The sequence below is a fragment of the Hippocampus bargibanti genome, linkage group LG07 (genome assembly GCF_051943395.1).
Source record: "Hippocampus bargibanti isolate YZ-2025 linkage group LG07, ASM5194339v1, whole genome shotgun sequence".
Taxonomy (NCBI): domain Eukaryota; kingdom Metazoa; phylum Chordata; class Actinopteri; order Syngnathiformes; family Syngnathidae; genus Hippocampus; species Hippocampus bargibanti.
Window position 1 is genome coordinate 7,502,343 of NC_142740.1, and position 12,449 is coordinate 7,514,791.

Here is a 12,449-nt window from a genome sequence, read left to right on the forward strand (position 1 = left end):
ATATGTTACAATGCATTTTAATAACAATATAAACTCACTCAAAAATTTTGACACCTGTAAAAAAAACCATAGCGTCACATTCAAGGTGCAGATGCTCAGACATGTTGAGGCGCTTATTCACAGGAAACGTTCAATAAATCTATCAATTTCTAAATATTTACATATTAGTAAAAACCATTGACGGGGGAGGCGGTCCGACGCAGGCGGACGTCTCTTAAATCCGCAGAAGTGCCGATTGCAGTTTCTCCGTTGAAATTTGATAATCTTGCTGTTTAATGATGTCCAGGCAGTCTCGAAGAACCTGCAGATGCGCATCAATCCATCAATCCACACAAAATGTCGCCGACGGATGCCGAAAATTGCACACAGGGACTTTACCCGTCGAGTATTCTGAGGAAGAATGATGCCGTCATCCCAAAGCCGCCCGGAAGAGAAAAAAGCAGAGCTCTCCTCCTCCAACATCCCGTTCAGATTGTGCTCGCCGATTCTTTCGTCGTCAGGGTGAACCAGAAGGTCAACGTTACCTGCGGCCGTTATGGACACTCTGGCGTTAGGCCACAGGAACAGGAAGTTTGGGTCGAAAGACCGCCCACACTGGAGACAACCAGGGAAAGTCACATTAGTCACATTGAAAAATACAACAACAAAATGACACAAGACCACCACTGGGGTGGAGGGGTTACCATCGCGTAGCTGTCAGCGCCATGGCAACCACCGATCACCACGGTGATTTTGGGCACGGAGGCGCATGCCACGGCGGCCATCATTGAAGCTTGAGCTTTGAGTCGGTTACTGTTCATCTCTGCCTAAAAAAAATAGGATGTTATCTCATATAAATAACAAAATTAACATTTGGTATATAATACAGTATATACCTATATAAATTATTTAAAATGTAAATATTTTCATACAAAAATATAGCCATAATTTTTTTATACATAATATATACTGTGTATAAATATTGTAATTATTATTTTTAAAATTTCATATTTAATAAATAAAAATAACAACATTAAAATTTGGTATATGAAACCCACCTATTTAAAAATGCGTTTTCGGTGTAGCTCTACTTCTTGTTTCTATTTATTTATTGTATTTTATTTATTTATTTATTTTATTTATTGTAGTATCGATGCTTGTCTGTGACTGTAAAGTGTATATATATATATATATATATATATATATATATATATATATATATATATATATATATATATATATATATAACAAAAAGTTAGCGGACACCCGGGCAGACAACTCTGAAAAGTTGCCTGCCCGGCCTAAAGTTGCCTGCCCCATTTTTCATAACTTGAAACACAATAAGACGACTCATCGCAAAAAAAAAAAAACCAAAAAAAACATTGTTGCGAAGTATAAAGGATTTTTTTAAATTAAGGATGTACGTACCACAAATGCTCCCTTGCTTAATTTAGGGTAAATAACCTTTGCTGAAGATTTTGCTCAGTTTGGTGTCATGGTGCGTAATGCAACGTTTGTGTTGCGTTGTCTGCTCAAGGCCACGTGGACTCCTCTTTCTAAGCGGCTTTCAAAACTCTCAAGTACACTTTACAGTCACGGTACAGTCCGAAGCACGAAACAGGCTTCTGAAGAAAAAAGAAAGATTTATTTTTTTCAAATCTAACTTTTGCTTTATTAAATGAAGCAAACATTTGAACCTAGATTTCAAAATCATTTATTCTTCTTTTGGGAAATTTCGGTTCATTTGGTAATTTGCATACTCGGCACAGCAGCCAATCAGAAGCCTGCTTTCTGATTCAGGACTTTCCCGAGCGTTATAGGAGATGCCAGCGTGATGTCGTTTGTTATGACCATGTGATCGGCCGCTAACTTCCGGGAGGCCGATAGACACGTAAACACAGCAGTTGTCAGCGAGTGCGATCATTGTTTTGTAAGCTTATGCCTTTCATTTTCGGTTTTGCTGAATGAAAGTCTTCGTGTTTTAGTATGCATGGTGATATCGTGTGTGGTTGTTTGCTGTACAAACCGATTTGTGAAAGGATCCGGGTTAAGATTAGTTAAATTTCACCGAATACTGCTCGCTGAAGAAAATAAACCGGTTCATTTGGCAATTTGCATACTTGGCACGGCAGCCAATCAGAAGCCTGTTTCGTGCTATGGACTATACCGTGACTGTAAAGTGTACTTGAAAGTCTTGAAAGGCGCTTAGAAAGAGGAGTCCAAGTGGCTTGTAGCGGTTTGCTTGTAGCTTTTGCTTTATTGAATAAAACAAACGTTTTATTTGAAAAAAAATAAATATATATTTTTTTCTTGAAGTTGTTGGCCACCCAGACCGAGACGTTTTGAAAGTTGTACACCCGACGTGAAAGTCGTATGCCCCGGGCCGATGTTATTTCAAACACTGGTATATATTAAAAAAATGCAAATAACGCCATGCTTTGTTTTGGCAGCTAAACCGTTTTTTATAGTGTACCTGCGCCACCGACAGAGTGACGGCGGCTGATGACGCTGTATTCTGCAGGAAGAGGAGCGGGATGTCTCTTTGGTCGCACAGTTGAACAAAATGGCTGCCTTTCAAAGCAGCCTGATACGAGAGTTCTCCGTTGTTGGCTACTATTCCGACCAAGTAACTGAGGTCAGAAACAGAAAAATATTTCACAGGGGGATACAACCCGAATAGAAACGCCGCACTGGTGAAATATAGACAAAAAAAATCACTATCTTAATTCAAAAATTACATAAAATACGGGCAAAATGAGTGCTCTTGGGATACAATGTTTTGTCTTTTGTGACTAATGGTCCACATGAACGATCAATAAGCATTCAAATGGTCTTTCAGATTGTTGGAGACGCGTTTGTTATTCGGGTATTTCTGTATAGTTTGAATACCCGTGAATCTTTGCAAAGCCGGTGACCAGCGTCGTTCCGAAGAGAGCCTTAAACTCCTGGAAGCGGCTTCCGTCCGTGAGTCGACTTATAACCTGGAGAAAGAATATATAGATAGATTAGCTAGATGGCTAGATAAACTAAATTAGCTAGAGAGCTAGATAGATTAACTATATATATATTAGCTAGATAGCTATATAAACTAGATTAGCTAGATGGCTATATAGCTAGATAGATAAACTATATTAGCTAAAGAGCTAAATTAGATATATTTACCTAGATAAACTCGATTAGCTACAGAGCCAGATAGCTATATAGATTAGCCAAATAGCTAGATAAACTAGATTAGCTAGAGAGCTAGACAGCTGGCTATACAGCTAGGTAAACTATATTAGCTGAAGAGCTAGATAAAATAGATTAGCTATATAAACTAGATTAGCTCCAGTTAGATAGCTAGGTAAACTATATTAGCTAAAGAGCTAGATTAGCTAGATAAACTATATTAGCTACAGAGCTAGATAGCTGGATTAGCCAGATAGCTAGATAAACTAGATTAGCTAGAGAGATAGATAGCTAGATAGATTAGGTATATACATTCGCTGGATAGCTAGATAAACTAGATTAGCTGTAGGGCTAGATAGCTGGCTATATAGCTAGGGAAACTATAGTAGCTAAAGAGCTAGATAAAATAGATTAGCTACATAAACTAGATTAGCTCCAGTTAGATAGCTAGGTAAACTATATTAGCTAAAGAGCTAGATTAGATGGATAGATTAGCTAGATAAGCTATATTAGCTACAGAGCTAGATAGCTGGATTAGTCAAATAGCTAGATAGCGAGATAAACTAGATTAGCTAGAGAGATAGATAGCTAGATAGATTAGGTATATACATTCGCTGGATAGCTAAACTAGATTAGCTAGAGGGCTAGATAGCTGACTATATAGCTAGGTAAACTATATTAGCTAAAGAGCTAGATAAAATAGATTAGCTAGATAAACTAGATTAGTTCCAGAGCTAGATAGCTAGAGAGCTAGATAGCTAGCTAGATAGATAGATTAGCTAGATCAGGCATGGGCAAACTACGGCCCGCGGGCCACATACGGCCCGTTTGGCTTTTTAATCCGGCCCGCCGAACTTGCCCAAATTATAGTACAAACAGTGTCTAAAACTCATGACAAAAAGTTAACGAACAACAGGGCAGATAACTGAAAAGTCGCCTGTCCCATTTTTCACAACTTGAAGCACAAAGAGACAACTAATCACATGAAAAAAACATTGTAACAAAGTATAAAGTTTTTTTGTTAAATCAAGAATGCACCTACTACAAATGCCACCTTGCTTAATTTACGGTAAATGTGCATGGCCGTAGATTTTGCTGCAGTAGTCGATTGTCACTGCGGTGCACAATGCAACGTTTGCATTGCTTCCTACGAGCCACTAAGCCCCTTTCATAAGTCTCACGTACACTTTACAGTCACGGTTTAATGTAAATTTACGTTTTTTTAGCGTCACATATGTTGTTAGCTTCTTTTGAATCTTTCTTCTGGTCTGAGGTTCTGTGCATCTATTTTGGAAAATGACATGCAATTGCACGACTTTATAACGCTTGCGAAAGTCCGGAAGAAAGAAGCAGGCTTCTGATTGGCTGCCGTGCCGAGAATGCAAATTTCAACTGCAAGGTGGTCTATGTTTGTGTGCTCGGCGACGGTACTCGTGTTTTGTTTGTGCGTGTAGGCGAGGGCGTCAGTGAGGAGTTTGTTGAGCGCGCGGTCAGGACAAACCATCTATGATTTGGCGGAATTTAACACAAGTAGGTATTATTGAGCTTGAATATTTCGTTGTGTAATAATATGTTTTGAATTTTGAAAGTGATTCAATTTTTTCAATAAATGTGGATTTCTTTAACTTTGCCCCTTCGATGGAAACTTATTAAAAACAGACGCAATATTGATAAATCACAGTGCATGTTATTTTAATCTATTTCCATTTCCTCCAAGTATCTGCGAAATAGTATGTAAACGCCATGTTCCTTGAGACAAATTTATTAACTGATCAGGGATATTTTTCACATTTGAAAGACAGTTAATAAATTGGGTTGTAGTGTTCTTACTGTGCTATGAGGTTTGTACATAATACATTTAAAGGCACCGGCACCATTTTTTAAAAATGACTTCAAATGAATCCGGAAATGGTCAGTTTCAGAAGGTCCCACCCCCCTGTTCGTGACGTCACGCCAAGACGTCTTGCCTTTGATCGAGAATCAAAACAATGGCTTAAGATTCGGAGAAGATGTTTTCTTGTTACTCATCCAGTTATGAATATGATTCAAATAGTTCTAAAGAGGAAAGCATAAATGTTTGCAATTTATTCAAGGAGTCCTCCCATATCAATTCGATCCGTCAATGACAGCAATGTAGCACCCAGAAAATGCAGAAGATTGCGCCCAAGCTCCGTTGGAAATGGGCTGATTTGTCAGCTGGGAATTTATGTCAGCGAATATCAAATAGTTGTCTTGGTGCAACACACAACGATTCACCATCGCGTTATTTATGTGTTTTCTTTCTAATTTCACCATCAACACTGATCAACACGAAGTTTTCAGACCAAACAAAGTACCCAAAATGCATTGTATGTCGCTTTCTCGGTCAGGGGCGGTCCAAACGTGACGTCACATGGGGATCGTCATCAACTCGAAAACAAGACTTCATGAATATTCAGCGCAAGTCTTAAAACGTAAACTATAGCTATATGCTGTGGAATCTTTGTAAAATACGCTCAGTCGAAGTCATTTGAAGTGATTTTATAAATTATGGACATAACTTGTTCAGAGTATTTCCGGCCCAAACACTCCCTCCAAATGCTCCTGGCCCGGCCCCTCTGTCAAATTTTAGAACCCAATGCGGCCCGCGAGTCAAAAAGTTTGCCCACCCCTGAGCTAGATACTCGCTAAAGGGCTAGATTAGATAGACAGATAGATTAGCTAGAGAGCTAGCTAGCTAGATAAACAGATTAGCTAGCTAGATATATAGATAGATTTTAGACGTTGATTCATTTTGGGATAGGAAATCATCAAGCGGTTGCGCAAGAAGAGTGTCGCGGTTTGCTTGAAAGTACCATTTTAACATCCAGACTGTAGTTGTAACTTTTGGGGGCGAGACCAAGTAGCTCCTCCGAACTGTAAAATGGCTTTTCGTCTTCTATCCTCTGGCGCGTCTCCTCCTCGTGCGCAGGCAGGGCGAAGTTGAGGGTGGATATGATGTTTCGGGTGTACTCCAGGGCTCTATCCTCATCCCAGGCAAAATGATCCACGCAGCCGCTCACCCTGAAAGAAGATCATTGGGACTTCTACGATCGGCATATGCGTGAATTGTTGAAATATCCCATTTAAAACGTTTTTTTGCGCTAGCTAGTGAAAATTTGTGACCGTACTCAGCATGTAGCCTGGCTCCCCCCAGTTCCTCGGGCGTGACTTCCTCCCCTGTGGCCGCCTTGACCAGCGGCGGTCCTCCCAGGAACATGGTCCCTATCCGGTGCACCATCACCGCCTCCTCTGCCATGGTGGGGATGTAAGCTCCGCCCGCTGTGCACGAACCGCACACCACCGACACCTTTATCATGGGGACTACTGGTCCGTGACACAACAAAGCTTGGGGGACCATCGGTCTAATTATGACACGATTACATTTTTATGAAACAAAAAAATATTTAAATACAGTATTGGGAAAAGCGTCGGTCTTCATGCATGGGGAAATGACTCGCCCATTCAAATGCATGGGGAAAAGCGCTCCTGGCGGCCACCGGCGGTACTGCGCCTCAATTAAAATGAATGGGGAAATTACTCGCCCATTCTGATTAAAGGGGACAGCGCCCCCGGTGGCCAGCTGCAGTACTGCGCGTCCATTCTAAACGAATGGGGAAATGACTCGCCCATTCATATGAATCGATTAAAATGTTTCTTCAGCCGTCATCTGTACTTCTATCATAGCAGAGTCCGGCACCCCGCCATGTCTGGACAGTAGGGATATATAAATAATTTGTACAGATATATATATATATATATATATATATATATATATATATATATATATATATATATATATATATATATATATAGCGGGTGAGGCAAGTCCTCAATGGCAAGAACAAGACCCGGGCAATAAACAGCTATGCCCTGCCAGTGATCAGATACCCTGCAGGAATAATAAGGTGGCCAAAGGAAGAGATTCAGACCACGGATGTTAAGACCCGAAAACTCCTCACCATGCACGGAGGGTTCCATCCCAAGTCCAGCACCCTGAGACTGTACACAAGCCGTAAGGAAGGAGGCCGGGGACTAGTGAGTGTGAGACCCACTGTCCAGGATGAAACATCCAAGCTCCATGAATACATCAAAGAGAAGGCTCCAACGGATGATGAACTCAGAGAATGTCTCAGACAATGGGGAACAGAGGATGAGGTGCTGGAAGAGGGACAATCGTTGGAGGAAAAGCCCCTACACGGGATGTACCACCGAACAATAGCAGAAGTGGCTGATCTCAAGAAGTCCTATCAGTGGCTCGAGAGGGCTTGTCTAAAGGACAGCACAGAGGCACTCATCCTGGCTGCTCAAGAGCAGGCCCTGAACACCAGAGCCATCGAGGCAGGGATATACAACACCAGACAAGACCCAAGGTGTAGGTTGTGCAAAGAGGCACCTGAGACAATCCAACACATAACTGCAGGGTGTAAGATGCTGGCAGGGAAAGCCTACATGGAGCGCCATAACCAGGTGGCTGGCATAGTCTACGAAACATCTTTGCGGAGTATGGACTGGAAACCCCAAGGTCAAAATGGGAAACACCTCCCAAGGTGGTGGAGAATGACCGAGCAAAGATCCTGTGGGACTTCCAGATACAGACTGACAAGATGGTAATGGCCAACCAACCAGATATCATAGATATGTCATAGATAAAGGGCAAAGGAAAGCCGCTGTCGTGGATGTAGCGGTCCCGAGTGATGGAAATATCAGAGAGAAGGAACATGAGAAAATCGAGAAATACCAAGGGCTCAGAGAGGAGCTGGAGAGAGCCTGGAAGGTAAAGGTGACAGTCGTGCCTGTGGTGGTCGGAGCACTCGGGGCAGTGACCTCCAAACTGGACGAGTGGTTGCAACAGATCCCGGGAACAACATCGCATATCTCGGTCCAGAAAAGCGCAGTGCTGGGAACAGCACGGATACTGCACAGAACCCTCAAGCTTCCTGGCCTCTGGTAGAGGACCCGAGCTAAAATGGGGGACATACACCACCCATGGTGGGTGAGACGAGGATTATTATTTTTTTTATATAGGGCCTAAACTACCAGTAAGACTTTAGTTTGCTGACGAAGTTTCTTGGATAAGAAGCGAAACGTCCGACACCTTCAAAGAAGTACAGGTGACGGCTGAAGAAACCTATTCATCGATGGACCACCCCTGTACGACTGAGAGCTTACACAGACATTCATATGAATGGTAAAAGCGGCCACCGGCAGTACTGCGCCTCTATTCAAACGAATGGGGAAATGACTCGCCCATTCAAATGAATGGGAAAAGTGCCCCCGGCGGCCATCGACGGTACTGCGCATCCATTCAAAAGAATGGGAAAATGATTCGCCCATTCAAATGAATGGGAAAAGCACCACCAGCGGCCACCGGCGGTACTACGCCTCTATTTCGCGAATGGGGAAATCACTCGCCCATTCATATGAATGGGAAAAGCGCCAGCAGCGGCCGCTAACATCCTTTTATCGTGTTGTGTGGTTCATCAAAACTGAAATGACCTTACCTGGGGAATCTTCATAGCAGACATGATAGCTTCGTTATAAAAGGTCCTCCCTCCCTGGTTCTTATCAGGAAAGATCTCGGACTGTGGATGTTTCGCAGGAACGTAAGTCCGAAGCTTTTTACAAAAAAGGACAACGCAGGAATAGTTACCTGCAGTGGCAGGAAAGCTCCTCCGGAGTCAACAAGGTAGACGCAGGGAAGGCGATTCTGAATGGCCACCTCTTGTGCTCGCAGTTGCTTCTTGACTGTGATTGGATAAGCCGTTCCACCTTTCACCGTGGCGTCGTTGGCAATGAACACACACCACAGGCCGTTGATCTTCCCGACACCTGCACGCACATACATTCAAACGTACAGTACACAAAGTTAGCATGTTGTTTGAACTAAAGCGACTCCTCAGCTTTGTGATTTCTGACCCGTCAGGCATCCGGCTGAGGGAATATCTCCGTACGGCAGACCCAGACCGGCAAAGCGTGACAGTTCAAGGAAGTCCTCATCATCCAATAGTAAACGCAATCGATCCTTCACTAACAATTTCCCGTTCCTCTGAGTGTGTCTAGCCACGGCACTCTCGCCTCCTCCTTTGGTCACCTTGGTGTTCAGCTCCATGTACCTGCAAATCATTTCAACAATACAAGAAAGTGGAGCGGATGTCAAGTTAACTTCAGTTTCCACGGAAGTTCTTTACTTGCTGCGGCAGTTGTTGCTGTTTCGAAGGTTTGCTTCATAAACGTGCTTGTGGATATCCAGGAGGGGCAACTCCAACATTGGGAAGGCGCTACGGCGAGCTTTCCTCTCACGGGCCACGGTGCTCATATGTTGGATTAAACGTCCAGGATGCTGCATTGCCTTCCTGCGCCACAAAATACATCCCGGCTTGCAAAATGTTTGGACAACAATTATACAACAACAACAATTGGAGTTTAAAAACATAAAAATACAGGTAACATCCGATTTACGACCAGATCGACTTACGACCACCCATACTTACGACCACGACCTCCAGACCCTATTTTTAACATTATAATTCGACGCCTGGCACCGCAACGCGCTCGCAGGCCGGCATCGTGGACAACAATTTTGGCCAGCTAGCCAGCACCTCACTCTCGCACAGCAATCAACTCTGTGATGGCACCAGAGGGGGGAGTTTTCAAGTCATTTAGCCTCTGAGTCTCTATTCAACATTTTGAATGGATTTCGACTTACAACCATTTTGACTTATAACCATTTGGTCGGAACGGAACTGTTGGATTATTTTGATCGTTCGTCCCTGGTTCATTGCTTCTACAGGTGTTGATGGTAGAGAATGGTTAAATCATCAGGGAGCCAGGTGTAGAACAGAAAGTTGGTTTAATCTTGAAGAGAGCGAGGCATCGCAGTGTCGACTTAAGGAGGAAGCATGGTGAAAGAGAGAGAGAGAGAGAACTAGAAGGAAGAACATTTTATACAGCGCGCAGTGTGTGACGCGAAAGGATGTGACGTAATGTATATGCGACATCATGTAAGGCAGGGGTGTCCAAAGTCGGTCCTGGAGGGCCGCCGTCCTGCCTGTTTTCCAGCTCTCCCAGGAGCAACGCACCTGATTCAAATCATCAGGACCATTTTGATGCTGCTTCAGAGCTGGCTGATGAGCTGATCATTTGAATCAGGTATTTTGCTCCTGGGAGAGCTGGAAAACAGGCAGGACAGCGGCCCTCGAGGACCGACTTTGGACACCCCTGATGTAAGGGAAGGCAGGATATGACGTATCAGGAAATTCAAAATATAAACAAAGATTACAGAGCGATGTTTAGAGATGTTTGTATGGCAAATTACCCCAACAGGAACTCATTCGTAAATCGGATGTTACCTGTACATTGGATTGGATTTGCCTTTATTCATCTCGCAGTGGAGAAATTTACATTTCACAGCAGAAAAGTTATGAAAGGAATGAATGTGGAAAAACAAAATATATTGAATAAAATTTGAATAGTGGGTGTTATGAATAAACAGTGTATAAATGAAATAATTAAAAATTGCAGTGATGCTTGGTGGTGGACATAAAAAAGCATTGGAAAAATCTCTCATCTCTCTCATCTCATTTTCCGTACCGCTTATTCCTCATTAGGGTCACGGGGGTTGCTGGAGCCTATCTCAGCTGTCTTCGGGCACGAGGCGGGGACACCCTGAATTGGTTGCCAGCCAATCGCAGGCATTGGAAAAATATGTATGTATATTTGTTTTTGATTATTTAATCCCACAATAAGTATGGAAACCCCAGGATGAAACTGTAACAACCAATAAGCATTTTCAATTCAACAAATAAACCAAAAGAAAGCAAAATTAAAAAATAGATTAAAATTAGAATGTATTGTATAATGTATGTATAATCTATTAGAATGTTTAATCCCCTGCACATATTACATATAGAGCGCACAATAAATGAATGAATAACTAGTTTTCAACAATAGTCAACAATAGTCAACAAGTCAACAAGTCAACAATAATGACTGTTATTGTGGTTTAATACGGCGTTTCGAAATTTTGATTGGGACTTTAGCAAAAATCATGGAATTTCACCAATTTCATTTGGTTTGGTGGGGCGAATGAAATGATGTGGAGAGCCATATTTGGCCCGCGGGCCTTGAATTTGACACCGGAATGTAGATGTATTATTTTGATATAAATACATGAATTATGTATTGTAAACATACCTGTGCAACAGTATGTTTGCATTAGCACAACCTGGCCTTATATAAATATTAATATTGACACAATGCAAACAAATGTTTGATCAATTTTGGAAGGCGTGAACTAAATACACAGCATACGCTTCACAATAAGCGCAGCAATCGTCTTATTACAACCACCGATGTTTATTAATCGATCGCAAGAGAAATGTATGCCAAAGGTCATAATATATGTCTTCTCATTGTACGCTCAGAGGACACCTTGAGCGTTGTTGACGAGTTGACATTTGTTACCTTGAAAAGAAGCGGTACATGTCTCCCGGTGGCACTGCGGCTTAAAAACTGGACGGCAGAAGAAAAAGCGAGCGCAAAAACATAACCAGCAATTCTCGCAGGGTCCGTTTCTTCCTTTCCCGAATGTGATTTACTGTTCATTTGCAACCGCGCGTGTTCATCGCTATCTAGCGGAAAGGAGTTGCTAATGCAACATATGTATGCGTCATCTCAAAAACTCCACTACTACTACTTGTATTAAGCCATTTCAGGTATTAACAGTACAAATTAACATTAATACGAAGTGGTATAGTAGTAACAACCCCCCCCCCCAACAATACAATAACACCTATGTCATCTGATGTTGGCTACAAACATTACGGAAGGGAAAATATAAAGGCATTTCGCTATGCAAACATATTGTAAACATCGTCGTATTTTCTTAACATACGCTTCATGATACATCCGGTCAAAGTTTACAATGTGTTCGTGTCTAGCAAATTGCCTTAACGGAAAACAAAAAAAGAAAGAATCATTTAAATTTCAAACAGCATTACAATTTTAATCTTACACACTTTAAAACAAATTAAGTGGTAATATCCGTATTTAACGTTCTTCGTTTATTGTACTTTGAGAAGTATAAAACAATAATTAAAACTTTCGGGCCAAAAGCAAGTTGAAAACAGCGAAATGAAAGGTCGGTTATGGAGTGGCCACAAGAAGGCGCTACGTATTCAGATTTGAACAAAGGTTTCTCAAGTGAGCGTGCGAATATGTTTGAGTTTAATAGTTGTAAATAATTCTTATTTCACAAATGTCACCGTGAAATAAACGGAGGA

At 41.9% G+C, this 12,449-nt stretch overlaps 1 protein-coding gene across 1 annotated transcript; it reads right to left on the reverse strand.

Annotated features, from left to right (window-relative positions):
- Window positions 1–7: 7 nt before the first annotated feature.
- LOC148895331 (uncharacterized) lies at window positions 8–11,757 on the reverse strand. Its single transcript, XM_089001647.1, has 12 exons — window positions 11,632–11,757; window positions 9,357–9,521; window positions 9,085–9,281; window positions 8,819–8,997; window positions 8,670–8,750; window positions 6,297–6,475; window positions 5,982–6,189; window positions 2,869–2,960; window positions 2,453–2,609; window positions 684–806; window positions 379–594; window positions 8–301 (listed from the first exon to the last, which is right to left on the reverse strand). The coding sequence occupies exons 1-12, from the start codon at window positions 11,649–11,651 to the stop codon at window positions 215–217; spliced, it is 1,704 nt and encodes a 567-aa protein (XP_088857773.1). The 5' UTR covers window positions 11,652–11,757; the 3' UTR covers window positions 8–214.
- Window positions 11,758–12,449: the final 692 nt, after the last annotated feature.

Excerpts from the sequence above, each read along its gene's own strand:
- LOC148895331 (XM_089001647.1), bottom strand. The coding sequence starts at position 11,651 with ATGTACCGCTTCTTTTCAAG. Across the intron at positions 2,961-5,981 it reads ACAGTCTGGATGTTAAAATG|GTTATAAGTCGACTCACGGA; the intron begins GTACTTTCAAGC and ends TTCTTTCTCCAG. Across the intron at positions 595-683 it reads GCGCTGACAGCTACGCGATG|TGTGGGCGGTCTTTCGACCC; the intron begins GTAACCCCTCCA and ends GGTTGTCTCCAG.